We start from the raw sequence: 26801 nt of genomic DNA on the forward strand, positions 1-26801 counted from the left end.
TGTTTGCTACGGTTGATAAGCTTACAAACACTACAAAAACACTTCTCTTCTCCTGTGCTTGTGATTGAGCTCTTTCTGCCTGCAGACTGTTTAAATTCACACTGTAAGAACATTTTTAACATTCACTGCCTCTCTGCAAAGTTTAAAAAGAAACATCCTGTGTTTGTTATCATCAATCAGAACACAAACCAAACTGAGACACAAATAGAAACCACTGAAATAAACAAGTCATCTTTTTTACACTGAATCACTTTTGTATTCATGTGTGTCGTATTATCGTCATATTTTATGTAAATGCACGCGCAATTTGTTCTGGATAAAACTACAAGAGCTAATCAATATTTTAGTGATTTAGATAATAAATAAATAAAAACACACCCATCATTTTGACAACATTCAGACTTCAGCACAGACTAATGAAGCTGCTGTGTGATCAGTTTAATAACAGCTGTAGTTTCAAAGCAGCTCTGTGCTGTTTTATCATGTGTTTAAACAACAGTGTTATCAGCGTAGAGTTGTACATCCACACTGAAATAATTATAAAAGATGATCAATGTGCAACCTAAATAATCAGGGAACCATCATCAAACCTGTTCTCACACCACAACTACATGCTTATATTTAATATCTATATGTTTATATTAGCTTGTCTTTACTTATTTATACATAAATAGATTATAGAGATTATATACTTTAAAATGACAATTATATTAAAAACATTTAAAATGATTAATTAAATAAAAATGAAACAATTCAAATTAACAATATTTAAATAATATTATTATTTAATTCTACTTTTATTCATTATATATTTAGATGTAACTCTATATTGTAAATTAAGTAGAGAATCATAAGACTGTAGTTTATTTAATATAAAATTATATATTAATTAACTATTGAGACTTTATTTGCAAATCTCTATATTTTGGGGGCATTTTGCATCAAAATCAATTCAGAGACACAAATTTAGAAGAAAATCAGACAAAACCAAATAAAACGATGTTACAGTTTATTGAAAATATCACAGTTATGAATTAAAAATACAAATCTAACTTTGCAGAATTCATTAAACACAAAACAATAAACACAATAAAGGTTTGAAAAATACTAAAAAACTGAGTTATATTTTCTACATTTATTTTTATATTTCCTACAATACAAATCAAAGTTTATAGTTGGAAACAAAAGAAACCAAAGCTAAAAAAGTAACTGTTAAGATTTGATTTGTAAATATATATGAATATATATGTATTTGTATATTTAGCACAACTGTATCTAACTTGTGCATAAAGAGAGAAAATGTAAAAACAAGCACAACACGTCATAAGTGACATTTATGAAGACTGATCAAAGTGATGAATGAGATGAATTGATGAGATGTGATGGTGAGAAAAGGCCAGCAGGAAACAGTCAGTCAGCATGTGTGCAGTTGGTGGACGGTCCCTTGTTTCTGAGGATCATCAGCAGAGAGAGTCCACAGCAGTACACCAGACTCTTCACTATCAGCACTGTGTACAGCACACAGAGCAGCAGCACCCTGCACTGAGACTGGAAGAGCACTGACACACACACACACACACACACACACACACACACACACACACACACACACACACACACACAGGTTTCAGTCAGTTCAACATTTCATCACATTTTCTTCACTATAACTTGGACTTTTCCACACGGGACAAGCAGCTTTACATGAAGACAGGGGTCCACTACAGTTTGACTGACAGCTCAAAGGCCCTTATTAAATACAACAAGTCAGGGCCGGACCCAGCTTTTTAGGGGCCCTCCACAGGATTTGATTTCATGTTTTCAACTTCAAACTACAATTTATAACAATTAAAATCAGATCAGTCAAGGATAAAAAGCAAAGTCCAAACACTGTTTAAAAACACACAGGTTACTATAGATGTGAAGTTTTTAGCACTTGGGAGCAGAAGAACTCCACAACAAGCTAACAAAGTCATCTCTGACATATAATGGTGTGTGTGCTGTTTGCTGCTGGGCAGGTAGTGTACAGTGGCTTTATCAGAAAACTGCTGCTGCTGCTGCTGGAAACACTGAGACTGAACCAGACAGGAAATGTGCCACAAAACCACAACTAGCGGCTAAAAGAGGCTAAAAAGCTCATTTAGTCATTAGATTCTGTCTTAATATAAAACTATTGATTAGTGCAGCTTTAAGATAGACTCCCTAAACTTGTTATATCACCCTCAAAGCCTAAAATGTAGTGTCGCTCCCCCAAAAGGTGTTATTAGTCAGCCTCTGCAGTGAAAGCTCTCTCAGTGGGACTTGTTGTGCTGTGGGACACTCTAACAGAATCAGGGAGTGTATGTTTAAATCCTTCAATGATGAGCAGAAAGTGAACAGACTGATATGCAGCCCTAACTGCAGCAGGACATTGGAGCTGTCAGAGCATGCAGAGAGGCAGCAGGTGATCTTACAGTCAGCTTGCTGCAGAGCTGGCAGGTCTGCTGGCTCTCTCTCTGGAGGACAGGAGGCTGCTGCAGCTGGAACCTCTGAAACAGAAAAGGAGTCAAATGTTTGGAGTTGCAGTGAGAAATGTCAGCGCTCTGCTCCTCTGCTCTCTCTGACAGCGTCTCCAGATGAAGCTGAATCACTGCTGAACACAGTCACCAAGCCTTCATTACCTTGTTCTGTTTGGGCCTCCACTGTGCCCCCCTCGTGCTTGACGTAGCAGCGGTATTTATATGTGCTGTCCTCTTGCTGATGGAGCAGCAGGATGGAGGCGCTGCGTCCCGGCTCTCTGAGCTCCAGCTGCTCAAACTCAGCAGGGGTCAGATCCTCCAGCTGGCCGTTCATCTTCTGTCTTTTCCAGGAGAACTGGACCAGAGGAGGAGACATGGCTGAGGCCAGACACAGCAGGGAGCTCTTCCCCTCCAGGTGGGCTCTGGATGCTGCTGGATACACGCTCACCACGGGCTTCACTACCTGCTCATCTGAAGTTTGACAGCAGCAACAAGCAGCACAGACACACATTCACACAGTCAACAGCAGCTTACAGCACTGCACTGCATTCAGTCTGATCCTGGAAACTACATGATCACTAAACTACTCATCAATACACCACAAACATCATCTACTGGACACTGGATCAATAATCATATCAGACTAAAGCATCATGGAAGCTCATCATATGTCATATAGAAAGATTCAAACACAATGTACCACTCTTTATCAATATTTAACTACATTCATTACTAATATCATAAAATGTGTCAAACTGAACATATATCATGACATAACAGCCACAAATACATTTGTTCATGATTATAATGTTTTATATCAAATATATTTACCACCATATTGATTATTAAGTTTAAAGAGAATCAATATATCAATAATTTCATTTATTTCATAAAACAGTTTTAGGTTTTATATAAAACACAATCACCACAACATGTAGAGAAATGTCAAATATAATATAATGTAACATAATATAATATGATGACATTTGTCTTTGTTAAATTAAAACTATAGTTTTATTACTTGGTTCACATATATTATATTCATATTACATTTATAAATGATTATAGTGTTTTATATGAAGTATATTTACCACCATATACTTTACTCTAATCAGACACACAATACATCAATACTTTTAACTACTTTTTAAATAGTTTCAGCTTTTATATAAAACACAATTACAACATGTTCACATATATCAGATCAAATATAAGATATGATATATTTTGTTATGTAAATTTATATTTTCTAAAATATTTTAACATTATTTGACATCACGTTCATTTCATTTATATTAAATGTGAATTAAGATACAATTATACATTTTATCTATAAATTATATTTATCATAATAACATATTCATCTCTTTTTACCTTCATGCATTAATATATTTTCTACTAATAAACATATTTATCATCATAAAAACACAATTATCATGAGATACATTTCACCATTTACAAATATATACTGTATATTTAACACACAATATATTTCTGACTATTTGCTTCTAAAATGACATTTAGGAACATTTATTAAATGATGTTTCACATCATATATCATCTTGTTTTTAACAAACAGGAGCTGCTGCTGAATCACTGAGATGATTAAATCCTGTTTATTTGTAACATTACTGATATCAGACTTTTTGGCTGGAAACAAACTTTGATGTGATGCATAAATAAAGAATAACTTGTGGTGTGCAGTGAGATTTGAAGCTCTTTTCAGGAGTTATTGATTAGTTTTATGTAAGAATGGCTGCAGAAAGAATTCTCTACTAAATATGAAAAAACTAACATGTAAAGCCTGAAGCAGCAGAAACTAAAACTACAAACACATTTTATTTTCAACTTGTTCAATAAAACAACTGAAGGAAAATGAAAGTTTAGACTTACCTACAAACAGTTTAGTGCCAGAGCCAAAGGTCCTGTTCCCCTTTGTGTCTGACACAGTGAAAAAGCGTCGTACAAAAACCTCTCTGCTGCTGAATGTGTCAGCTGAGGTGAAATAATCCAAATTATGAAGCAGAATCATATTTCATCTCCATGATGTGTTTCTCTAATGTTCATATCAACATGACTGTCTCTTCTTTTGTTGTATTTTTCTTGATTTCAGCTTATTAAGGTAGAGAGAGACAGGATCCTGCTACATTTCTAATCAGTCCAACACATGATACATGTTGTCTGTCACTTTAATAAAATATGATTTTACTACATGGAGATCAGTAGCTGTGAAAACAATAAATAAATCCAGGTGAAATATGTGAACCTGGGCTGTGGTTTACTGCTCTCTTCCTGTCACTAACACTGTTTGACTGCTGGAGGTTTTTGTACAGGCTGCAGGATTCATTTCTCACTGTGGGGACCAAATATCCGACAGTAACAGTAGTAGGTGGCTGAATGTGAGAGTTTAACTGTCTGGATCTGCAACTCACTGCCGTTCTGTGTATTTACAGCTGAGAAATCATCTTTCTGAGTGTGATTGAAACTTTTATCTAAGTCACCAGTAATCCTGTTAATAAAAAGAATTGGTTTGAATGTTTCTGTGTCTTTCTTCTGGAACCAGACGACATATGGGCTTTTAGTATTGCCACACTGGTCAGTTCCTCGACAGCTGAAGGAAACATTTTCACCAGCTCTCCTGGTCAATGTTAAATCCTCCTGAATCAGCTGTGCTGCCATGGCAACCAGCGCTGTAGAGAAACAGACACACAGATGAAGGTCAGTGTGACAGTGTTTGTTAAAGGTTGAGTTTGTGGGCTCCTGATTGGCTGGAAACACTCACCTGAACACAGACAGCACAGAGCAGCAGCTGGGAGGAAAAGCATTTTGTGCAGTGGTGTTTCCTCTGGTGAACCTGGGGAGAAGTGGCGCTCTGATGCAGCTGAGGCCAAACAAGGACGAGCTGTGAGATCAGACGAGGGCCACGTGGTTTCTAACAGGTCCTCAAACCTCCCATCAGCCCCTGCAGCAGACACATAAGGCTGCTGCTGCTGCTGCTGTGTGGTTTTCTCATTATTTATTTCATTTAGATCAATCAGTTCATTCAATTTCCTTCATCATCTGACAGGTTTCAATATTCTCAATAATAATACGAATACTTTATATATTTTATATAGTAACTTTATATATTTAATACAGTAACTTTATATATTTAATACAGTAACTTTACATATTTAATACAGTAACTTTATATATTTAATACAGTATCTTTATATATTTAATACAGTGTGTAGCTGTGTGCTCACTGTGCACAAATAGACTACTGCACCAGAGTTGCACTACAACATCAGTTTGGTCTGTAAATACTGAAACATCACAGCAGCTAGTGTCTGAGATACTTCTGATCAACATACAACCATTTTCCCGTACAGCATACAGCATTAACAGGTCATCAATAGTCTCTTTTCATTAGCTGCTGAAACAGCTGGAGCGCGTTTACAGGATGTTATAATTTATAAGTGTGGACGCTCACATCATTATGTTTATAATTATAGTCATTGTTATAGTTAATAATAATAATAATAATAATGCATTTTATTTAAAGGCGCCTTTCAAAGCACTCAAGGTCACCTTACAAGGCACATATAACACACAACAGTACATCCAAAAATACAAATCAGGTGACATTTAGTGCAGAGATAAAGAAGAAAGAAGAAGAAAATATAAATAAAGAAAAAAAAAGAAAAAAGAAATAAATAAATATGAACGTGACTTCAAAGTGCATTAATATAATAAATAAACAAGAATGAAGATTGCATGGTTAATGGGAGATAGAGTACGCCACTCTGAAAAGGTGGGTTTTCAGGCGGGATTTAAAGGTGAGGACAGAGTCTGAAGTGCGAATGTCAGGTGGGAGAGAGTTCCATAGGCGGGGGGCTGATCGGCTGAAAGCTCTTGACCCCATGGTGGTTAAGTTGGCAGATGGAGCGAAGAGCTGGTTGGCAGAGGAGGATCAGAGAGTTCGTGAAGGTGTGTAGATGTGAATAAGTTCAGAGAGATATGATGGAGCCAGGTTATGAAGGATCTTGAACGTGAGGAGTAGAATCTTAAAGTCAGTGCAGGATTTGATAGGGAGCCAGTGAAGTTGCTGCAAGGCAGGAGTGATGTGTTCAATAAAGGGCGTTCTGGTTATGATACGAGCGGCTGCGTTCTGTACAAGTTGGAGTTTGTGTAGAGATTTCCGTGGAAGACCAAAGAGGAGAGAGTTACAGTAGTCCAGACGGGATGTGATCAGGGTGTTTACCAGGATGGCGGTGCAGGTTGGTGAAAGTGAGGGACGGAGACGATTGATGTTACGTAGATGGAAGTATGCAGACCGAGTAACGTTATTGATGTGGGCTTCAAAAGATAGTGTGCTGTCCAGGATGACACCCAGGCTCTTTACTTGGGGGGATGGCGGAACAGTGGAATTGTCGATGGACATGGAGAAAGTGTTGAGTGTTGCTAAGGTTGATCTGGTACCGATGAGGAGGACCTCAGTTTTTTCACTGTTAAGTTTAAGAAAATTTTGTGAGAGCCATGATTTAATTTCCAGTAAGCAGTCGGATAGAGCTGTGGGTGGCAGAGTGGAAGTAGGCTTAGTGGAAAGATAGAGTTGGGTATCATCGGCGTAACAGTGGAATTGTATGTCAAATTTCCTGAGAATGTGACCAAGAGGCAGAAGATAAATAATGAACAGGAGGGGGCCAAGGACAGAGCCCTGAGGAACACCGCTAGAGACTGGAGAGGAGCCGGATCTTAGGTTTTTGATTTGAACAAACTGTGTGCGGCCAGAGAGATATGATGTGAACCAAGCCAAAGGGATGTCAGTGATTCCAATGGAGGCTAATCTGTCCAGGAGGATGCCATGAGAGACGGTGTCAAAGGCTGCACTCAGGTCGAGGAGAACCAGAATGGATAGAAGTCCAGAGTCAGATGCCATCAAGAGGTCGTTTGTGATTTTCACTAGGGCTGTCTCGGTGCTGTGGAGGGGACGGAAGCCTGACTGAAATTGTTCATAGAGGTTGTTGTCAGACAGATGGGTGTGAATCTGAGCTGCAACCGTTCTTTCTAGTATTTTGGAGAGAAATGGCAAGTTAGAGATGGGACGGAAGTTGTTCAAGTCATTAGGATCGGCGCCAGGTTTCTTGAGTGTTGGTGTTATTGCAGCAGTCTTTAGTGATGGTGGAACAACACCAGAGGTCACTGAGGAATGAATGATGTCAGTTATTAACGCGGACAGGGCAGGTAGGCAGCTTTTGACCAGGTGGGTAGGTAGTGGGACCAACTGGCAGGTAGATGGCTTGGATTTATGAATGAGACCACTTATTTCAGAGACAGTTGGCAATATGAAACTGGTGAGCGGAGAGCTAGAGGAAGATGTAGGCCAAGAGTTACTGTTCTTAGTGTGGAGCCTTTTACATACCTAGAATCATATGCAGATCCAACCTCTCTCTGTATTTTAAAGGTGAATAGGACACACTGGTGTATAAGACGCACTAATATTAACTGGTTTAATCATAAAATGTAATTATAATTCTAATTTTACAAAATCTACCATTAGACAAAATTCAACCTGTTTGCAAATAACTGAATATTTATTCATGATTATTAAATACAAGTTTGGTACCAAATACAACCAGCAGCAGTCTACATGTTCAGCTGTTTCCAGGAGCAAAACCAAAAGTAACTCTGCCTCTTTTTATTATATAATATTTATAATATATTTCAAACATTATATTAAATATTATTAATGTTGCTGAGACATTTTATGACACTTTAAACCTATAGTTTACATCCCATTCTACACTTTATATTACATTACCTCTATCTGCTGTGTGCTGCTGCTGTCAGTAATAAAACCTTTACACTGCTGCCCTCTGGTGGCTGTAACAACACATTGCTTCTACTAATACTAGTCTCTGCAAAGTTTAGTTTTCATGGCACCAAATGTGTATAAAGAGTATATATACTGCATGCACAATTATTAAGCAAGTGAGTATTTTGACCTTATCTTCATTTGCATGCATATTTTCCAACTCCAAGCTATATAAACGTAAATACTAATTGGATTTAAGCATTATCAGGTGATGTGTATTTGTGTAATGAGGGAGGGTGTGGCCTAACGTGATCAACACCCTATATCAAGGTGTGTATAATTATCAGGCAGCTTCTTTACCTCAGGAAAAATTTACCAAAAAAGAGCTCTAACAGACTCTGAAAATTGAGAACTTGTAAAATGCCTTTAAGAGGGATGCAGCACTCTTGAAGTAGCTACGTTATTGAGGCATGATCACCAAACAATCAAATGTTTTGTTGCAAATAGTCAACAGGATAGCAAGAAACGTGTGGAGAAAAAAAGACGCAAATGAACTGAAAAAGACTTGAGAAGAATTAAACGTGAAGTTACCAGGAACCCATTAACCTCCATATTCCAGAAATGCAACCTACCTGGAGTGTCCTGAAGTACAAGGTGTTCAGTGCTCAGAGACATGGCCCAGATAAGGAAGGCTGAAATATGACCACCATTGAACAAGACTCATAAGTTGAAACGTCAAGACTGGGCCAAGAAATATCTGAAGACAGATTTTTCAAAGGTTTTATGGACAGATGAAATGAGAGTGACTCTTCACGGACCAGATGGACGGGTATTTAAAAATGCCGGGTTTGATTCTTGTGTGGGACGGCTCTTCCATCGACAACTCTTCTGACCAATCAGTGGCCGGCAGTCTGTCGACGTCACATTTAGTATCGGCTCGGCTCGCTTGTAACCTCAGCAGAGCAGGTACTAAAAAAGTACCAGGTATGAGGTAAAAGGTACTATCCCTAGTGGAAACGCAAAAAAACGAGTCGAGTCGTGCTGGACCTGTGTAGTGGAAAAGCGCCATAAGATGTAGTTCAACACATAAAAGTACAAACTGAAAACTATTTTCTGTTTGTTAATAAATTGTTAAATATGACAGATTTTTGTAAATTAATGTTAATAATTAATATAACAATAATATTAAACTATTCAGTATGAACTGAGTTAAGATGAATCATCTCTTATCAATTAAAGCAACTTGTGTTATTTCTTATAATTTGTACCAAATTGCACAATCCTCTCTGTAAATGTCCTTAAAATGATCACTTATATTTCTGCAAATGATTCTGAATATTTTTCAGGACATTTGAATAAAAAAGAATCTGCTGAATAAAGTGTTCCTGTGTTTTCTGTCTGTGCTGTGTGATTTCTGACCAGCAGGGGGCGCCGTCTGTCTGCACACATATTTAACACTTTCTAACAGATGAATTGTGTGAAACTACAAATCAGTTCGGACTGTGTTTTGGATCACCAGCAGGGGAATGTGGGACCCCAGACCCTCGGGGGCCCTCAGATTCTCAGGGGACCCAGACCTTCATGAGCCCAAACACTCTTATAGGCCCCTATACCCTCAGAGACCCCCAGACTCTAAGGGGCACTCAGACCCTCAGGGACCCCAAGACTCTTAGGGACAGAATCAGATGGGTTGCCAAACTCTACATTTATAAAGGAAATTACACCAAAATTTCACCTTTTATTCAATTATCTGTTAACTGTTAAATCTTGTAAGTTTCCTGTTCTCTGCGGTTATTGTTGACAGCGAATCAACACTTCCTTTCCTGCAGCAGATGGGCCGTGTGGGTTTCTGCTCAGCAGCCTCCACACTGTTCACTGTGGTTTTTCACTTTAATAACACAATGACGGTTACAACCATCCACTCTGCTTAAAGAATCGTTCCAGGAACTTCAGTATGAACTCAGTGCTCCCTGCCTCAGTTTTAATTTGTGTTATTAATCTGTGAGAGAAGCAGCTCAAATACTAAACTCAGAGCTGAGAAACTGACATAATTAAATAAAGGGAGACGTTCAAACTCCTGCAGTCTGCTCAGCTCCCACAGTCTGTACTGTGGCAGACTGATAATTCTGCAGCATGAACATGTAAACAGGGTGAGAAAGATTCAAATCATATGAAGAGAGAGCACGCAGCAGTGAGAACAACAGCAATGATGGCTTCAAAGCTTTCTTTGAAACTTTAGGGATTATTCAACTTTCTTTTGAGGCTGCATATAAACTTTTAGCTAGGGGCCCACAGACTCTCAGAGTTCCCCAGACCCTCAGGGTCCTCCAGACTCTGAGGGGACACCAGACCCTTAGTGGGCCTCCAGAACCTCAGGGGCCCACAGACTTTCAGGGGTCCCCATAACCTCAGAGGATCCAAGACTCTCAGGGGCCCCCAGACTCTTAGGGGCCCCCAGAACCTCATGGGCCCACAGATGTCAGAGGCCCCCAGACCCTCAGGGGACTCCAGACTCTCACGGCCACCAGACCCTTAGGGGACTCCAGACCCTTAGGGACCCCCAGAACCTCAGGGGCCCTAAGACCCTCGAGGCCCAGAGACCCTTAGGGGCCTCAATACATCAGAGGCCTCCAAGCGCTCAGGGGCCCTCAGACCCTCATGGGCATCCAGACTCTTAGAGGCCCCCAGACCCAGGTTAATGAAGTTTGTGAAATCAGTATATCAAGCCACTATTGAAAAGTTGGAATGTAAATTCAGATGTACAGTTTGTTGGTTATGCTTATGCGTGTGTTATTTACATTATTTCTTACATGTCGAAGGCAGAAAGAGAGATAGGATTGTTGCTGACTAATGCCCATAGAGAAGCATCAAAGGACGGGAATGAAACTCAGGGGACCCTCAGACACTCAGGTGCCCCCAGACAGTCAGGGGCCCTCAGACCCTTAGGGGCCTCCAGACTCAAAGGGGCCCTCAGACCCTTGGGGGCCTCCATACATTAGGGGCCTCCAGACTCTCAGGGTCCCGCAGACACTCAGGAGCCCCCAGACTCTCAGGAGCCTTAAGATTCTCAGGGGCCCCCGAACCATTGGGGGCCTCTATACGTCAGGGGCCTCCAGACTCTCAGGGGCCCTCAGACCCTCATGGGCCCACAGACCCAGATTAATGAAGTTTGTGAAATCAGTATATCAAGCCACTATTGAAAAGTTGGAATGTAAATTCAGATGTACAGTTTGTTCGTTATGCTTATGCGTGTGTTATTTACATTATTTCTTACATGTCGAAGGCAGAAAGAGAGATAGGATTGTTGCTGACTAATGCCCATAGAGAAGCATCAAAGGACGGGAATGAAATTGAGGGGGCCCTCAGACACTCAGGGGCCCCCAGACTCTCAGGGGCCCTCAGACCCTTGGGGGCCTCCAGACTCTCAGGGGCCCTCAGACCCTTGGGGGGCTCCATACATCAGGGGCCTTCAGACTCTCAGGGGCCCTCAGACCCTCATGGGCCCAAAGACCCTCAGGAGCCCCCAGACTCTCAGGAGCCCTCAGATCCTCAGGGACCCAAATACACTCAGGAGCCCCCAGACTCTCAGGAGCCTTCAGATTCTCAGGAGCCTTCAGATCCTCAGGGCCCCCCAGACCATTGAGGGCCTCCATACGTCAAGGGGCCTACAGACTCTCAGGGGCCCTCAGACCCTCATGGGACCCCAGACCCAGGTTAATGAAGTTTGTGAAATCAGTATATCAAGCCACTATTGAAAAGTTGGAATGTAAATTCAGATGTACAGTTTGTTCGTTATGCTTATGCGTGTGTTATTTACATTATTTCTTACATGTCGAAGGCAGAAAGAGAGATAGGATTGTTGCTGACTAATGCCCATAGAGAAGCATCAAAGGACGGGAACGTTAGTGCAAAATAGGCCTTGAGAAGTCTAGGCAGTGTTTATATACATAACAGAGATGTGTGTGTGCTGAAGAAGCTGTATAGAGGTTAACTAATATGCATCTTAAGGAATGTTCAAAGAAAGTTGTATTTGTACTCACAAGAGATACTATAGTTAAAATGAGTTTGCTCTTAAGTGTGTTGAGGCAAAAGGCAGCGTCACATGATTGTACCACAGATGACATTTGGATGACTAGTTTTGTTGATCATTACAAGAATCGGCCAAATGACACTTTTAATTACGTGTATGGTGACATTTGCATCTGAATATTGTGCTTTGAGTAAAAATGAAACAGATTAAGAATGCAATGTTGATTTAAACTATAACTAGGCACAACTTTAGTACAAATATGTTTGCTGTGTTTTTGATGAATGTGTAAAGTTAGAGAGAGTAGAGCGATTTTGACTTCAGCACAGACTAATTAAGCTGCTGTGTGATCAGTTTTATAACAGCTATGTCACCAACTGTGAGTGCAGAGTCATTTGATGAACTCCTGGATAAATTTAACTGGAAAATCTTAAATGTCATGGATGCTGTTGCACCTATTAAAACTAAAAAGACCTTGAGCAGCAAAACATCATGGAGGAACACTACGATGGTAAAGGCTTTAACATCATGGAGGAACACTATGATGGTAAAGGCTTTAAAAACAGAATGCAGGAAAGCAGAGCGTAAGTGGAGAAAAACTAAACTTCAAATTCACCTTGACCTCTACAAACAAAGTCTTTGTAATTTTAACTATGAGTTACTCAAAGCTAGACAGCGACACTTTTCTGAAATTATTAATAAGAACATCAACAACACTCGTACTCTGTTTGCTACGGTTGATAAGCTTACAAACACTACAAAAACACTTCTCTTCTCCTGTGCTTATGATTGAGCTCTTTCTGCCTGCAGACTGTTTAAATTCACACTGTAAGAACATTTTTAACATTCACTGCCTCTCTGCAAAGTTTAAAAAGAAACATCCTGTGTTTGTTATCATCAATCAGAACACAAACCAAACTGAGACACAAATAGAAACCACTGAAATAAACAAGTCATGTTTTCTACACTGAATCACTTTTGTATTTATGTGTGTCGTATTAATCTCAATAAACTGAGTTTTCTTATCGTCATATTTTATGTAAATGCACACACAATTTGTTCTGGATAAAACTACAAGAGCTAATCAATATTTTAGTGATTTAGATAATAAATAAATAAAAACACACCCATCATTTTGACAACATTCAGACTTCAGCACAGACTAATGAAGCTGTTGTGTGATCAGTTTAATAACAGCTGTAGTTTCAAAGCAGCTCTGTGCTGTTTTATCATGTGTTTAAACAACAGTGTTATCAGCGTAGAGTTGTACATCCACACTGAAATAATTATAAAAGATGATCAATGTGCAACCTAAATAATCGGGGAACCATCATCAAACCTGTTCTCACACCACAACTACATGCTTATATTTAATATCTATATGTTTATATTAGCTTGTCTTTACTTATTTATACATGAATCGATTATAGAGATTATCTACTTTAAAAGGACAATTATATAATGTGTTGCAGGATTAAAAACATTTAAAATTATTAAATAGAAATTAAATAATACAAATTAACAATATTTAAACAATGTTATTATTTAATTCTACTTTTATTCATTATATATTTAGAAGTAACTCTATATTGTAAATGAAGTAGAGAATCATAAGACTTTAGTTAATTTAATATAAAATTATATATTAATTAACTGTTGAGACTTTATTTGTAAATCTCTATATTTTGGGGGCATTTTGCATCAAAATCAATTCAGAGACACACATTTAGAAGAAAAACCAACAAAACCAAATAAAACGATGTTACAGTTTATTGAAAATATCACAGTTATGAAATAAAAAGACAAATCTAACTTTGCAGAAATCATTAAACACAAAACAATAAACACAATAAAGGTTTGAAAAATACTAAAAAACTGAGTTATATTTTCTACATTTATTTTTATATTTCCTACAATACAAATCAAAGTTTATAGTTGGAAACAAAACAAACCAAAGCTAAAAAAGTAACTGTTAAGATTTGATTTGTAAATATATATGAGTATATATGTATTTATATATTTAGCACAACTGTATCTAACTTGTGCATAAAGAGAGAAAATGTAAAAACAAGCACAACACGTCATAAGTGACATTTATGAAGACTGATCAAAGTGATGAATGAGATGAATTGATGAGATGTGATGGTGAGAAAAGGCGAGCAGGAAACAGTCAGTCAGCATGTGTGCAGTTGGTGGACGGTCCCTTGTTTCTGAGGATCATCAGCAGAGAGAGTCCACAGCAGTACACCAGACTCTTCACTATCAGCACTGTGTACAGCACACAGAGCAGCAGCACCCTGCACTGAGACTGGAAGAGCACTGACACACACACACACACACACACACACACACACACACACACACACAGGTTTCAGTCATTTCAACTGTGGTAATTTCATCACAATATCATCACATTTTCTTCACTATAACTTGGACTTTTCCACACGGGACGAGCAGCTTTACATGAAGACAGGGGTCCACTACAGTTTGACTGACAGCTCAAAGGCCCTTATTAAATACAACAAGTCAGGGCCGGACCCAGCTTTTTAGGGGCCCTCCACAGGATTTGATTTCATGTTTTTAACTTCAAACTACAATTTATAACAATTAAAATCAGTCAAGGATAAAAAGCAGAGTCCAAACACTGTTTAAAAACACACAGGTTACTATAGATGTGAAGTTTTTAGCACTTGGGAGCAGAAGAACTCCACAACAAGCTAACAAAGTCATCTCTGACTTATAATGGTGTGTGTGCTGTTTGCTGCTGGGCAGGTAGTGTACAGTGGCTTTATCAGAAAACTGCTGCTGCTGCTGCTGGAAACACTGAGACTGAACCAGACAGGAAATGTGCCACAAAAGCACAACTAGCAGCTAAAAGAGGCTAAAAAGCTCATTTAGTCATTAGATTCTGTCTTAATATAAAACTATTGATTAGTGCAGCTTTAAGATAGACTCCCTAAACTTGTTATATCACCCTCAAAGCCTAAAATGTAGTGTCACTCCCCCAAAAGGTGTTATTAGTCAGCCTGTGCAGTGAAAGCTCTCAGTGGGACTTGTTGTGCTGTGGGACACTCTAACAGAATCAGGGAGTGTATGTTTAAATCCTTCAATGATGAGCAGAAAGTGAACAGACTGATATGCAGCCCTAACTGCAGCAGGACATTGGAGCTGTCAGAGCATGCAGAGAGGCAGCAGGTGATCTTACAGTCAGCTTGCTGCAGAGCTGGCAGGTCTGCTGGCTCTCTCTCTGGAGGACAGGAGGCTGCTGCAGCTGGAACCTCTGAAACAGAAAAGGAGTCAAATGTTTGGAGTTGCAGTGAGAAATGTCAGCGCTCTGCTCCTCTGCTCTCTCTGACAGCGTCTCCAGATGAAGCTGAATCACTGCTGAACACAGTCACCAAGCCTTCATTACCTTGTTCTGTTTGGGCCTCCACTGTGCCCCCCTCGTGCTTGACGTAGCAGCGGTATTTATATGTGCTGTCCTCTTGCTGATGGAGCAGCAGGATGGAGGCACTGCGTCCCGGCTCTCTGAGCTCCAGCTGCTCAAACTTAGCAGCGGTCAGATCCTCCAGCGGGCCGTTCTTCTTCTGTCTTTTCCAGGAGAACTGGACCAGAGGAGGAGACATGGCTGAGGCCAGACACAGCAGGGAGCTCTTCCCCTCCAGGTGGGCTCTGGATGCTGCTGGATACACGCTCACCACGGGCTTCACTACCTGCTCATCTGAAGTTTGACAGCAGCAACAAGCAGCACAGACACACATTCACACAGTCAACAGCAGCTTACAGCACTGCACTGCATTCAGTCTGATCCTGGAAACTACATGATCACTAAACTACTCATCAATACACCACAAACATCATCTACTGGACACTGGACCAATAATCATATCAGACTAAAGCATCATGGAAGCTCATCATATGTCATATAGAAAGATTCAAACACAATGTACCACTCTTTATCAATATTTAACTACATTCATTACTAATATCATCAAATGTGTCAAACTGAACATATATCATGACATAACAGCCTCATAGAAAATACATTTGTTCATGATTATAATGTTTTATATCAAATATATTTACCACCATATTGATTATTAAGTTTAAAGAGAATCAATAAATCAATAATTTCATTTATTTCATAAAACAGTTTTAGGTTTTATATAAAACACAATCACCACAACATGTAGAGAAATGTCAAATATAATATAATGTAACATAATATAATATGATGACATTTGTCTTTGTTCAATTAAAACTATAGTTTTATTACTTGGTTGAAATATATTATATTCATATTACATTTATAAATGATTATAGTGTTTTATATGAAGTATATTTACCACCATATACTTTACTCTAATCAGACACACAATACATCAATACTTTTAACTACTTTTTAAATAGTTTCAGCTTTTATATAAAACACAATTACAACATGTTCACATATATCAGATCAAATGTAAGATATGATATATTTTGTTATGTAAATTTATATTTTCTAAAATATTTTAACATTATTTGACATCAAGTTCATTTCATTTATATTAAATGTGAATTAAGATACAATTATACATTTTATCTATAAATCATATTTATCATAATAACATATTCATCTCTTTTTACCTTCATGCATTAATATATTTTCTACTAATAAACATATTTATCATCATAAAAACACAATTATCATGAGATACATTTTACCATTTACAAATATATACTGTATATTTAACACACAATATATTTCTGACTATTTGCTTCTAAAATGACATTTAGGAACATTTATTAAATGATGTTTCACATCATATATCATCTTGTTTTTAACAAACAGGAGCTGCTGCTGAATCACTGAGATGATTAAATCCTGTTTATTTGTAACATTACTGATATCAGACTTTTTGGCTGGAAACAAACTTTGATGTGATGCATAAATAAAGAATAACTTGTGGTGTGCAGTGAGATTTGAAGCTCTTTTCAGGAGTTATTGATTAGTTTTATGTAAGAATGGCTGCAGAAAGAATTCTCTACTAAATATGAAAAAACTAACATGTAAAGCCTGAAGCAGCAGAAACTAAAACTACAAACACATTTTCAACTTGTTCAATAAAACAACTGAAGGAAAATGAAAGTTTAGACTTACCTACAAACAGTTTAGTGCCACGGCCAACGAAGGGGTGCGGCTCTCTCCTGACACACAGTGAAAAAGCGTCGTACAAAAACCTCTCTGCTGCTGAATGTGTCAGCTGAGGTGAAATAATCCAAATTATGAAGCAGAATCATATTTCATCTCCATGATATGTTTCTCTAATGTTCATATCAACATGACTGTCTCTTCTTTTGTTGTATTTTTCTTGATTTCAGCCTATTAAGGTAGAGAGAGGCGGGACCCTGCTACATTTCTAATCAGTCCAACACATGACACATGTTGTCTGTAACTTTAATAAAATATGATTTTACTACATGGAGATCAGTAGCTGTGAAAACAATAAATAAATCCAGGTGAAATATGTGAACCTGGGCTGTGGTTTACTGCTCTCTTCCTGTCACTAACACTGTTTGACTGCTGGAGGTTTTTGTACAGGCTGCAGGATTCATTTCTCACTGTGGGGACCAAATTCATAACAGCCACAGTAGTACGTGGCTGAATGTGAGAGTTTAACTCTCTGGATCTGCAACTCAGTGCCGTTCGGTTTATTTACAGCTGAGAAATCATCTTTCTGAGTGTGATTGTAACGTTTATCTAATTCACCAGTATTCTTGTTAATATTAAGAATGAGAGTTAATGTTTCTGTGTCTTTCTTCTGTAACCACCATACAAATGGGTAATTATTGTCACACTGCTCAGTTCCTCGACAGCTGAAGGAAACATTTTCACCAGCTCTCCTGGTCAATGTTAAATCCTCCTGAATCAGCTGTGCTGCCATGGCAACCAGCGCTGTAGAGAAACAGACAAACAGATGAAGGTCAGTGTGACAGTGTTTGTTAAAGGTTGAGTTTGTGGGCTCCTGATTGGCTGGAAACACTCACCTGAACACAGACAGCACAGAGCAGCAGCTGGGAGGAAAAGCATTTTGTGCAGTGGTGTTTCCTCTGGTGAACCTGGGGAGAAGTGGCGCTCTGATGCAGCTGAGGCCAAACAAGGACGAGCTGTGTGATCAGACGAGGGCCACGTGGTTTCTAACAGGTCCTCAAACCTCCCATCAGCCCCTGCAGCAGACACATAAGGCTGCTGCTGCTGCTGTGTGGTTTTCTGCTGAGTGGAGGAGCAACAGGCTGCACACAGTTACCATGGAGACGGACGACACATCACTGTTTGATTGTTCACAGATGTTAATGTGATCATTTATCACCTCTATTCAAATATTTAAAATCATTACAGCTGCATTAAAAGAAGCACAAACACAAACTCATATTAGTTTAACAGTGAAAGTGATGGAGAGCAGAGACGGACTGATATTATCTCAACTGTTTTAAAATTATTTTACTCTTTATTTTTTAATCATATGTTTTCCTCCACGTCTCTGTTTCTCTGTGTGCTTCACTTTCTTCATCTTGATTTTAATCTGGCAGCAGAACAAAAATCTGGGACAAAACAAAACACAAAAACATTCATGTAACCACAAACACATTCAGGTTGGTGGTGAATTTAGCAACACAGATTGTTCTCTGTTGTTTGTAGAACAGATAAAAATACTACAAATCCACAAAACTCCTCCTGAACTGTGATTTTAATCTTTACATGTTCCACTTATATTAATTTAATTGAGATTATTAAATTATTATAAAGATTATTTCATGCATCATCTGAAATATAAATATGGTACCTTTGAATTACATGTATTAACCTTTAGTTATTATGCTTTGATCCAAAGAAAACTGTATTAAAAACAATTCATTATTATGTCCTCAATGTTTTTATTTCATGAGTTTTAAGTCTAATACTAAAATGTTAATTGGTGTAATAATCATGCTAAATTATAATATATAACATTTCAAAATCTACCATTAGACAAAATTCAACCTGTTTGCAAATAACTGAATATTTATTCATGATTATTAAATAAAAGTTTGGTACCAAATACAACCAGCAGCAGTCTACATGTTCAGCTGTTTCCAGGAGCAAAACCAAAAGTAACTCTGCCTCTTTTTATTATATAATATTTATAATATATTTTACACATTATATTAAATATTATTAATGTTGCTGAGACATTTTATGACACTTTAAACCTAAAGTTTACATCTCATTCTACACTTTATATTACATTACCTCTATCTGCTGTGTGCTGCTGCTGTCAGTAATAAAACCTTTACACTGCTGCCCTCTGGTGGCTGCAACAACACATTGCTTCTACTACTACTAGTCTCTGCAAAGTTTAGTTTTCATGGCACCAAATGTGTATAAAGAGTTTATATTCTTCAGGCTTCTTCCTGTTAAAGTGGAGTTTCTCCTTGCTGCTGTCACCAAGTGCTGCTCATGGAGGAATGTTGGCTCTGTGTAAAATAAAGAGTACAATATAGACCTGCTCTATGTGAAAAGTGTCCTGAGATTACCTCTGTTGGGATTTTGGAGATACAGTGTATTCATGAAATTGAATAGAATATAAACTTCTTCCACCTTTGCTTTACAGTTTACACTTATCATTACTGAGTGACATAAATGACAGAGTGGGGCTGTTTCACTTGTATTGTCATGGTAATGCAGCAATCTGTCAGTTTATTAATAGAAATGTGACAAATAAAACACAGGAATACTTTATTGAATGTCTATTCTTTTGTGTTTTCTACTTTTTTTAATTTGTGGGGATTTATAGGAATTGAAAGCAAAAGTAACAGATTTTATTATACTTTGTAAATAAACAGTGAAATGTTGGCATACACTGTAAAATTACCATAAAACCCACCGTCATCCTACTGTCATATACTGTAATCCAAAATACAGTATTATACTGTTACAATAAATGACAGTAGATGATTTTACAGTGTGTGTGTGTGTGTGTGTGTGTGTGTGTGTGTGTGTGTGTGTGTGTGTGTGTGTGTGTGTGTGTGTGTGTGTGTGTGTGTTTGTGTGTTCATGCATAGGTGAGGGGAAGAAGCTGTTGAAGAATCTGTCTGTTCTGCTATGAATGTTGCAACTAAAAAGTACAAATAATGAAAGACATAAACGGCAGATAATGAAGAAGAAAACAATTAGTAATCCAAGTAGTAAAAACAGAATAAAATCTTTAATAAAAAACAATAGAATTCAATTGAAACCTTGATTAAAAAGGTCGAACCATCTAATTTACCTTTTCAACCTGCAGTTCCCGTTTCGGACCACTAGATGGCGGTAAGTGCTTCCGTACGCTGGCGACACACAGACATTAAAACTCAGAGAAGAAGAAATAATACGAGCAGTAGTTCCTGTTTATCACGTGACTATAGCTGCTTTACTTCCTGTAGTGTGTGAAGGATTCAGGTGAGTCTTTCTTTTTTTTAACTTTATTTAATTTTTTTTAAGTTTTCGGGAATAATTACACCAATAAAAACATCCACGCGGGTTTCCACAGTCTGCGCCACGTGTTGTGTTCATCACCATGGTAACTGTAAACCCATTAAATAAAAAGGTATGAGTGAGTGTGAAGCTGCTGCTGCACACATGCTGCACACTGACATCCGTGTTAGTTAGTAGAAGCATCCCATAATAACCTGGATGTGTCTCCTCTCAGTCATTACTGCATAACATCTGCAGCTACAGTAGCTCTTTACATTCTTATAGTGCTTTTAATACTATTCAGCTATTCATACTTTAGCTAATAGATTACTTTTAAACTGCATTGGATGTTTAAACTCTTACTATCAGTTTATCAGACTGGATGATAAACAGGGAGGAAAGAAGGAAGGAGGTAAGGAAAGAAAGAGAAGGGAGTGAGGAAGGGAGAAGGGAGGAAGGAAAGAAGGAAGGAAAGAGAGAAGGAGGTAAGGAAGGAAAGGAGGGAGGGAGGAAGGAAAGGAGGAAGAAGAATAAATAATGAAGCATGTATCAGATGGTTTAATAGTTAGATCAGATGTTTGGGGTACAAACAGAAGCAATCTGGGTGAATATACAAAATGTAAAGTATAACAGCAGTCACACTGTGTGTTTGTGTGTGTGTATGTGAGTGAGAGAGGGAGAGGGAGAGAGAGTTCATCACAGATAGAAAAGAAGAAAAATCATCCCAAACATTCACACACAAGCAACACTTTTTGCAGCCGGTTGTGTCAACCTGGGGTAACCATGGTAACAGATACTGATTTAAAAAAAAAAAAAAAAAAATGTGTCCAAGCACACTAAGGATATATTTCTCTGCAAATGGCTCCTCTGTAATGTTTCTTCAACCAGCAGATGAATCTTATGAAACTCACCTTGTGTTTCTAATGTTATTTTTGGGGTCAGATGGCGGTGAACAGGCGGAGGAGAGTCCAGCAGACAGAGAGAGAGCTGAGGGAGGCGGCGGTCGCTACGCTGCAGAGCTGGATCCAGACGGCCAGCAGCAGGACAGCAGGTCAGTTCATTTCATATCAACTGTCAAATAATCAGTGTTGGGCACGTTACTTTTAAAAAGTAATTAGTTATAGTTACAGTTACTTCTCCCAAAAAGTAACTGAGTTAGTAACTGAATTACTCCATTATAAAAGTAACTAGTTACCAGGGAAAGTAACTAAAGCGTTACTTTAAAAATAATATATATTTTTTTAAAAGTATAAATATGTCTGTGTGTTTGTGTTTGGGTTAGGATTAGTTTAATAGTGGCTTGTGCCGTTGAGAGATGCTTCATTAGGTCAGAGTTGCTCTGATACATAATGTACATTTCACATGTATGTTCCCGCCTTTTACCTCGAGGAGATTAAAGTAGTGTTTGCACTTCCTGTTTAAAAACGCAACCTTTTCCTCCGAACTCGCCATCGCTGCAGCTTCTGCTAGTGTGTGTCTCTCTGATTGGCTTACCATGAAATCTTACTCTGCCTTAACCAATCATCATCACTGTTGTCCCGCCCCTCCCGTCTTTTGTGGCTGAGAGCAAAGTTGGATGAGAACAGGTTTGCTGAGTAGATTAGCTTCAGTTTGTAACGTGCCTCATGTAATTAAGTAACGTAACGGCGTTGTAACGATGGAAATAGTAATTAGTTACATTACCCGTTACTGAGAAAAGTAACGCCGTTAGTTACAGCGTTTATTTAAACAGCGTTATTCCATCACTGAAAATAATCACCAGGAAATTCAAATTAGCGATATTCAATTACTAAAAATAACAAGACAATACTCAAATACTCTTGTTAGACGTCACGTGACTAAGATGATAAATACACCTGTGAACATTGTTTAAGGTTTTTATACTAAACCGAGTGTAAAATGATGCTATTCTGGAAGTTACGAAGTTTAGTACACAGGTCAGTGACAAATAAAGTTTAATAAGATGATGAATTCATAAATCAGTTAAACTAGATTTAAAAGCAGCATCGGGTTTGTTAAAATGTACATTTAGTATTTTTGTTGGTTTTATAGAAGGAAGGATGGTAGGAAAGAAGGAAGGGAGGAAGGAAGGTAGGAAAGAAGGAAGGAAGGAAGGAAGGAATAAAGGATGGTAGGAAAGAAGGAAGGAAGGGAGGGAGGAAGGAAGGACAGAAGGAAGGAAGGAAGGGACTGAATTCAGACTGAACTCCGCAGCAAGACATCATGGAGGTTACGCCCAGTTCAATATAATCAATATATTAAAAAAAGATCAATAAGAGAGATTTGAAATCACATTTGACCCATTTTATACCAAAAGACTGAATGCTCCTGAAAATGTCAAATGGTGTAACCACAAAAGAATGATAGATATTAAATATGTGATCAGCTACAGTGTGTTTAAGTGGACTTATACTAATAATGACTTCATTTAAAACATGTAAATGTTTCCTGGTCTCCATGGTAACCAGATGAAATGTAATATTTAGAACAATAGTATTCCATTAGCTTTATTTAATATAAAAGTTATAATGTAAGATCATGCCACACTAGTTGATATGGTGTTAGGTAGGAAGGAAGGATGTAAGATCATGCCAAACTAGTTGATATGGTGTTAGGTAGGAAGGAAGGAAGGAAGGAAGGAAGGAAGGAAGGAAGGAAGGAAGGTGTTTTATTGACTATTTACTGTTTTTAAGCAACGTTCAATTATTTGGTACAAAGTTTTTATGGTTACACCACTTAGACATTTTTACCATAATCCTCTAATATATTCTCTCTAAATGGATTAAAAGCAGAAATTTGACAAATGATGTGAAATTTATCAAACATGTATATAAATAGGTAATATATACTCTTTATACACATTTGGTGCCATGAAAACTAAACTTTGCAGAGACTAGTAGTAGTAGAAGCAATGTGTTGTTGCAGCCACCAGAGGGCAGCAGTGTAAAGGTTTTATTACTGACAGCAGCAGCACACAGCAGATAGAGGTAATGTAATATAAAGTGTAGAATGAGATGTAAACTATAGGTTTAAAGCAGGGATGTCAAACATGCGGCCCGGGGGCCAGAACCGGCCCGCCAAGGCGTCCAATCCGGCCCACTCTTCTTCCTGTCTTATTTTCCTTCCTTCCCTCCTGTCATCTGTCCTTTTTTCCTTCCTCCCTTTCTTACTTCTTTCCTTCTTTGTTTCCTTCCCTCCGTCCTTCCTTTCCTTTCATCTTTCCTTCATCTTCTTTTCCTTTCCTTTTCTTTCCTTCCTTCCTTCCTTCCTTCCTTCCTTCCTTCCTTCCTTTTGTCTTTCCGTTCCTCCTATCTTTCCTTCCTAATTCCTTTTCCTTCTTTCCTTCCTTCCTTCATTCCTTCCTTCCTTCCTTTTGTCTTTCCTTCCTAATTCATTTTCCTTCTTTCCTTCCTTCCTTCATTCCTTCCTTCCTTCCTTCCTTTTGTCTTTCCTTCCCTCCATTCTTTCCTTCCTATCACCTTTCCCTTCTTTCCTTCCTTGTTTCCTTCCTCCCTTCCAAACTTTTTTATTGGTCCGGCCCACATGAGATCAAATTTGGCTGTATATGGCCCTTGAACGTAAATGAGTTTGACACCTCTGGTTTAAAGTGTCATAAAATGTCTCAGCAACATTAATAATATTTAATATAATGTGTCAAATAGAAGCAGGTAGAGGTGGTGCCTAAAACTTTTGCACAGTACTTTATGTCCTAAACTTTTCAGACTATTGCCTCCAACGGAAGGAAGGAAGGAAGGAAGGAAGGATGTAAGATCATGCTGAACTAGTTGATATGGTGTTAGGTAGGAAGGAAGGAAGGAAGGAAGGAAGGAAGGAAGGAAGGAAGGATGTAAGATCATGCTGAACTAGTTGATATGGTGTTAGGTAGGAAGGAAGGAAGGAAGGAAGGAAGGAAGGCTGTAAGATCATGCTGAACTAGTTGATATGGTGTTAGGTAGGAAGGAAGGAAGGAAGGAAGGAAGGAAGGAAGGGTGTAAGATCATGCTGAACTAGTTGATATGGTGTTAGGTAGGAAGGAAGGAAGGAAGGAAGGAAGGAAGGGTGTAAGATCATGCCTAACTAGTTGATATGGTGTTAGGTAGGAAGGAAGGAAGGAAGGAAGGAAGGAAGGAAGGATGTAAGATCATGCCTAACTAGTTGATATGGTGTTAGGTAGGAAGGAAGGAAGGAAGGAAGGAAGGAAGGAAGGATGTAAGATCATGCCAAACTAGTTGATATGGTGTTAGGTAGGAAGGAAGGAAGGAAGGAAGGAAGGAAGGAAGGATGTAAGGTCATGCCAAACTAGTTGATATGGTGTTAGGTAGGAAGGAAGGAAGGAAGGAAGGATGTAAGATCATGCCAAACTAGTTGATATGGTACAGTACTTTATGTCCTAAACTTTTCAGACTATTGCCTCCAACGTGTCCGTCAGAGTTTGAGCCTCACACTGAGACGTTTTAGCTCCCGTTTGAGTCAACAACCAAATATTTCTCTCTCTGTTGTTAACTTTCACCTCAGGACCTTTGACTCAAACACACTCTCTCCCTCTGCAGGCTCTCAGCAGCTCGGCGAAGTCCAGGAGCAGCCGGAGCCACAGCAGCCGGAGCCTCCCGACATCAAACAGGAGGAGGATGAAGAGGATGAAGATGATGAAGAACAGGAGGAAGAGGATGAAGAGGAGAATGAAGAGGAGGATGAGGAGGAAGAGGAAGAGTGGACCGGTCCTGGAGTCCAGACTCCTCAGATAGAGTTGGTCTACAGCCTGCAGTGTAAGAGTGTGCAGCCTCAGGTCGACGTCCCTCCGACCGCCTCCTCCTCTGAGCCGGCTGATGCCCCGCCTCTGCTGCAGTCGCCCCCCCCGGCAGTGCCTCCTGGTAGGAGGGGCAGGAGGCGTAAGGGCACAGACACAACAGGAAATACGACGTCCCGCTCCTGTAAGGTGTGCGGCGTGGCGTTCAGCTACCGCGGCTCGCTGATGAACCACGTAGAGGTCCACGCGTACGACGAGCGCTGCATCTGCGGCGTCTGCGGCAAACAGCTGCCGGACAGAGACGGTCTGCTGCAGCACCTGCAGACGCACGTCAAGGTCCACGTCTGCAACTTCTGCGGCAAAACCTTCTGGCGGCGTGTGGAGCTGGCGGTGCACACGCGCTGCCACACGGGCGAGAAGCCGTTCAGCTGCAGCGTGTGCGCCAGGAGCTTCAACCGCAAAGGCAACATGGAGATCCACATGAGGACGCACACGGGCGAGAAGCCGTACGCCTGCCCCGTCTGCGGCAAGGCCTTCAACATCCTGTCGTCCATGATCCGCCACCGCAGGACGCACTTCGGAGAGAAGCCGTTCAGCTGCAGCTTCTGCCTCAAAGGCTTCGCCACCAACTATGAAATGAAGACGCACCGGAGGACGCACACGGGCGAGCGGCCGTACACCTGCACCGTCTGCGGCAAAGGCTTCACGCTCAGCACGCCGCTCAAAAAGCACATGAAGCGCCACACGGAGCCGCCGCCGCCGCTTCAGATCCACGTGTACAACCCGGCGCCACGCAACGAAACACAGCCGACGATTTAAACCTGAAGCCTCCGTGTTTGATTCTTACTGTTTGTCTGTGAATCGAGATGCTCCGAAATCGTTAAGGTTGCGATCACATGATGTTTCGTTCCTCGCGCTTTGCTGAGTCACGATTCTGATGATGTTAATAAATAATAATATAATAATAGAGTGATGTCACAGTTTGTAGTGTCATCATTCACTAATGTTAACCAGCCGTGTTTCTATTGGCTGAATGAGCACCGAAGCGTCATGTGACCGCAACCTTCAATCTAAAGCTCTTTTCACACATGCAGCCTGTCCCCTCATGTTCAGGAACGTGTGTGAACAAGAGCAGAGATTAAGATTCAGAGACCTCGTAACGCTTCAGGGAAAATACCGATACGGCTGTGATGTGAATGAACCAACCAGAGGTGATGATTTGTTTACGATTGCTTTGCAGACGCATTAGCAAACAAGCT

At 39.3% G+C, this 26801-nt stretch overlaps 3 protein-coding genes across 3 annotated transcripts; 1 reads left to right on the forward strand and 2 right to left on the reverse strand.

Moving 5' to 3' along the window:
• Window positions 1-1405: 1405 nt before the first annotated feature.
• On the reverse strand, window positions 1406-5332 carry LOC128368679 (uncharacterized). Its single transcript, XM_053329540.1, has 6 exons — window positions 5278-5332; window positions 4859-5185; window positions 4389-4436; window positions 2658-2966; window positions 2451-2525; window positions 1406-1559 (listed from the first exon to the last, which is right to left on the reverse strand). The coding sequence occupies exons 1-6, from the start codon at window positions 5318-5320 to the stop codon at window positions 1411-1413; spliced, it is 951 nt and encodes a 316-aa protein (XP_053185515.1). The 5' UTR covers window positions 5321-5332; the 3' UTR covers window positions 1406-1410.
• An 8875-nt stretch (window positions 5333-14207) lies between these two features.
• Window positions 14208-18392, reverse strand: LOC128368684 (uncharacterized). Its single transcript, XM_053329545.1, has 6 exons — window positions 18350-18392; window positions 17934-18257; window positions 17463-17504; window positions 15732-16040; window positions 15525-15599; window positions 14208-14638 (listed from the first exon to the last, which is right to left on the reverse strand). Exons 1-6 carry the CDS (start codon window positions 18390-18392, stop codon window positions 14490-14492), a joined length of 942 nt encoding a protein of 313 aa, XP_053185520.1. The 3' UTR covers window positions 14208-14489.
• Window positions 18393-20645: 2253 nt separating this feature from the next.
• LOC128369831 (oocyte zinc finger protein XlCOF6.1-like) lies at window positions 20646-26441 on the forward strand. The gene is made up of 5 exons (XM_053330906.1): window positions 20646-20651; window positions 20765-20780; window positions 21738-21846; window positions 25311-25365; window positions 25486-26441. Exons 1-5 carry the CDS (start codon window positions 20646-20648, stop codon window positions 26359-26361), a joined length of 1062 nt encoding a protein of 353 aa, XP_053186881.1. The 3' UTR covers window positions 26362-26441.
• Window positions 26442-26801: the final 360 nt, after the last annotated feature.

This window comes from Scomber japonicus, chromosome 12 (assembly GCF_027409825.1).
Source record: "Scomber japonicus isolate fScoJap1 chromosome 12, fScoJap1.pri, whole genome shotgun sequence".
Lineage (NCBI taxonomy): Eukaryota > Metazoa > Chordata > Actinopteri > Scombriformes > Scombridae > Scomber > Scomber japonicus.

What these genes read in the sequence shown, in the direction of transcription:
- LOC128368684 (XM_053329545.1), bottom strand. Translation starts at nt 18,392, where the DNA reads ATGCTTTTCCTCCCAGCTGCTGCTCTGTGCTGTCTGTGTTCAG. An exon ending in CTGTGGCTGTTATGAATTTG is followed by an intron (nt 17,505 to 17,933) that starts GTCCCCACAGTG and finishes GTGTCAGGAGAG; the next exon opens with AGCCGCACCCCTTCGTTGGC. An exon ending in GGAGGCCCAAACAGAACAAG is followed by an intron (nt 15,600 to 15,731) that starts GTAATGAAGGCT and finishes TTTCTGTTTCAG; the next exon opens with AGGTTCCAGCTGCAGCAGCC.
- LOC128369831 (XM_053330906.1), top strand. An exon ending in GGCCAGCAGCAGGACAGCAG is followed by an intron (nt 21,847 to 25,310) that starts GTCAGTTCATTT and finishes CTTTCACCTCAG; the next exon opens with GACCTTTGACTCAAACACAC. An exon ending in GCTCTCAGCAGCTCGGCGAA is followed by an intron (nt 25,366 to 25,485) that starts GTCCAGGAGCAG and finishes AATGAAGAGGAG; the next exon opens with GATGAGGAGGAAGAGGAAGA.
- LOC128368679 (XM_053329540.1), bottom strand. Translation starts at nt 5,320, where the DNA reads ATGCTTTTCCTCCCAGCTGCTGCTCTGTGCTGTCTGTGTTCAG. An exon ending in TCTGTGCTGTCTGTGTTCAG is followed by an intron (nt 5,186 to 5,277) that starts GTGAGTGTTTCC and finishes GTTTCTCTACAG; the next exon opens with CGCTGGTTGCCATGGCAGCA. An exon ending in AGCTCTGCAGCAAGCTGACT is followed by an intron (nt 1,560 to 2,450) that starts GTAAGATCACCT and finishes TGTGTGTGTCAG; the next exon opens with TGCTCTTCCAGTCTCAGTGC.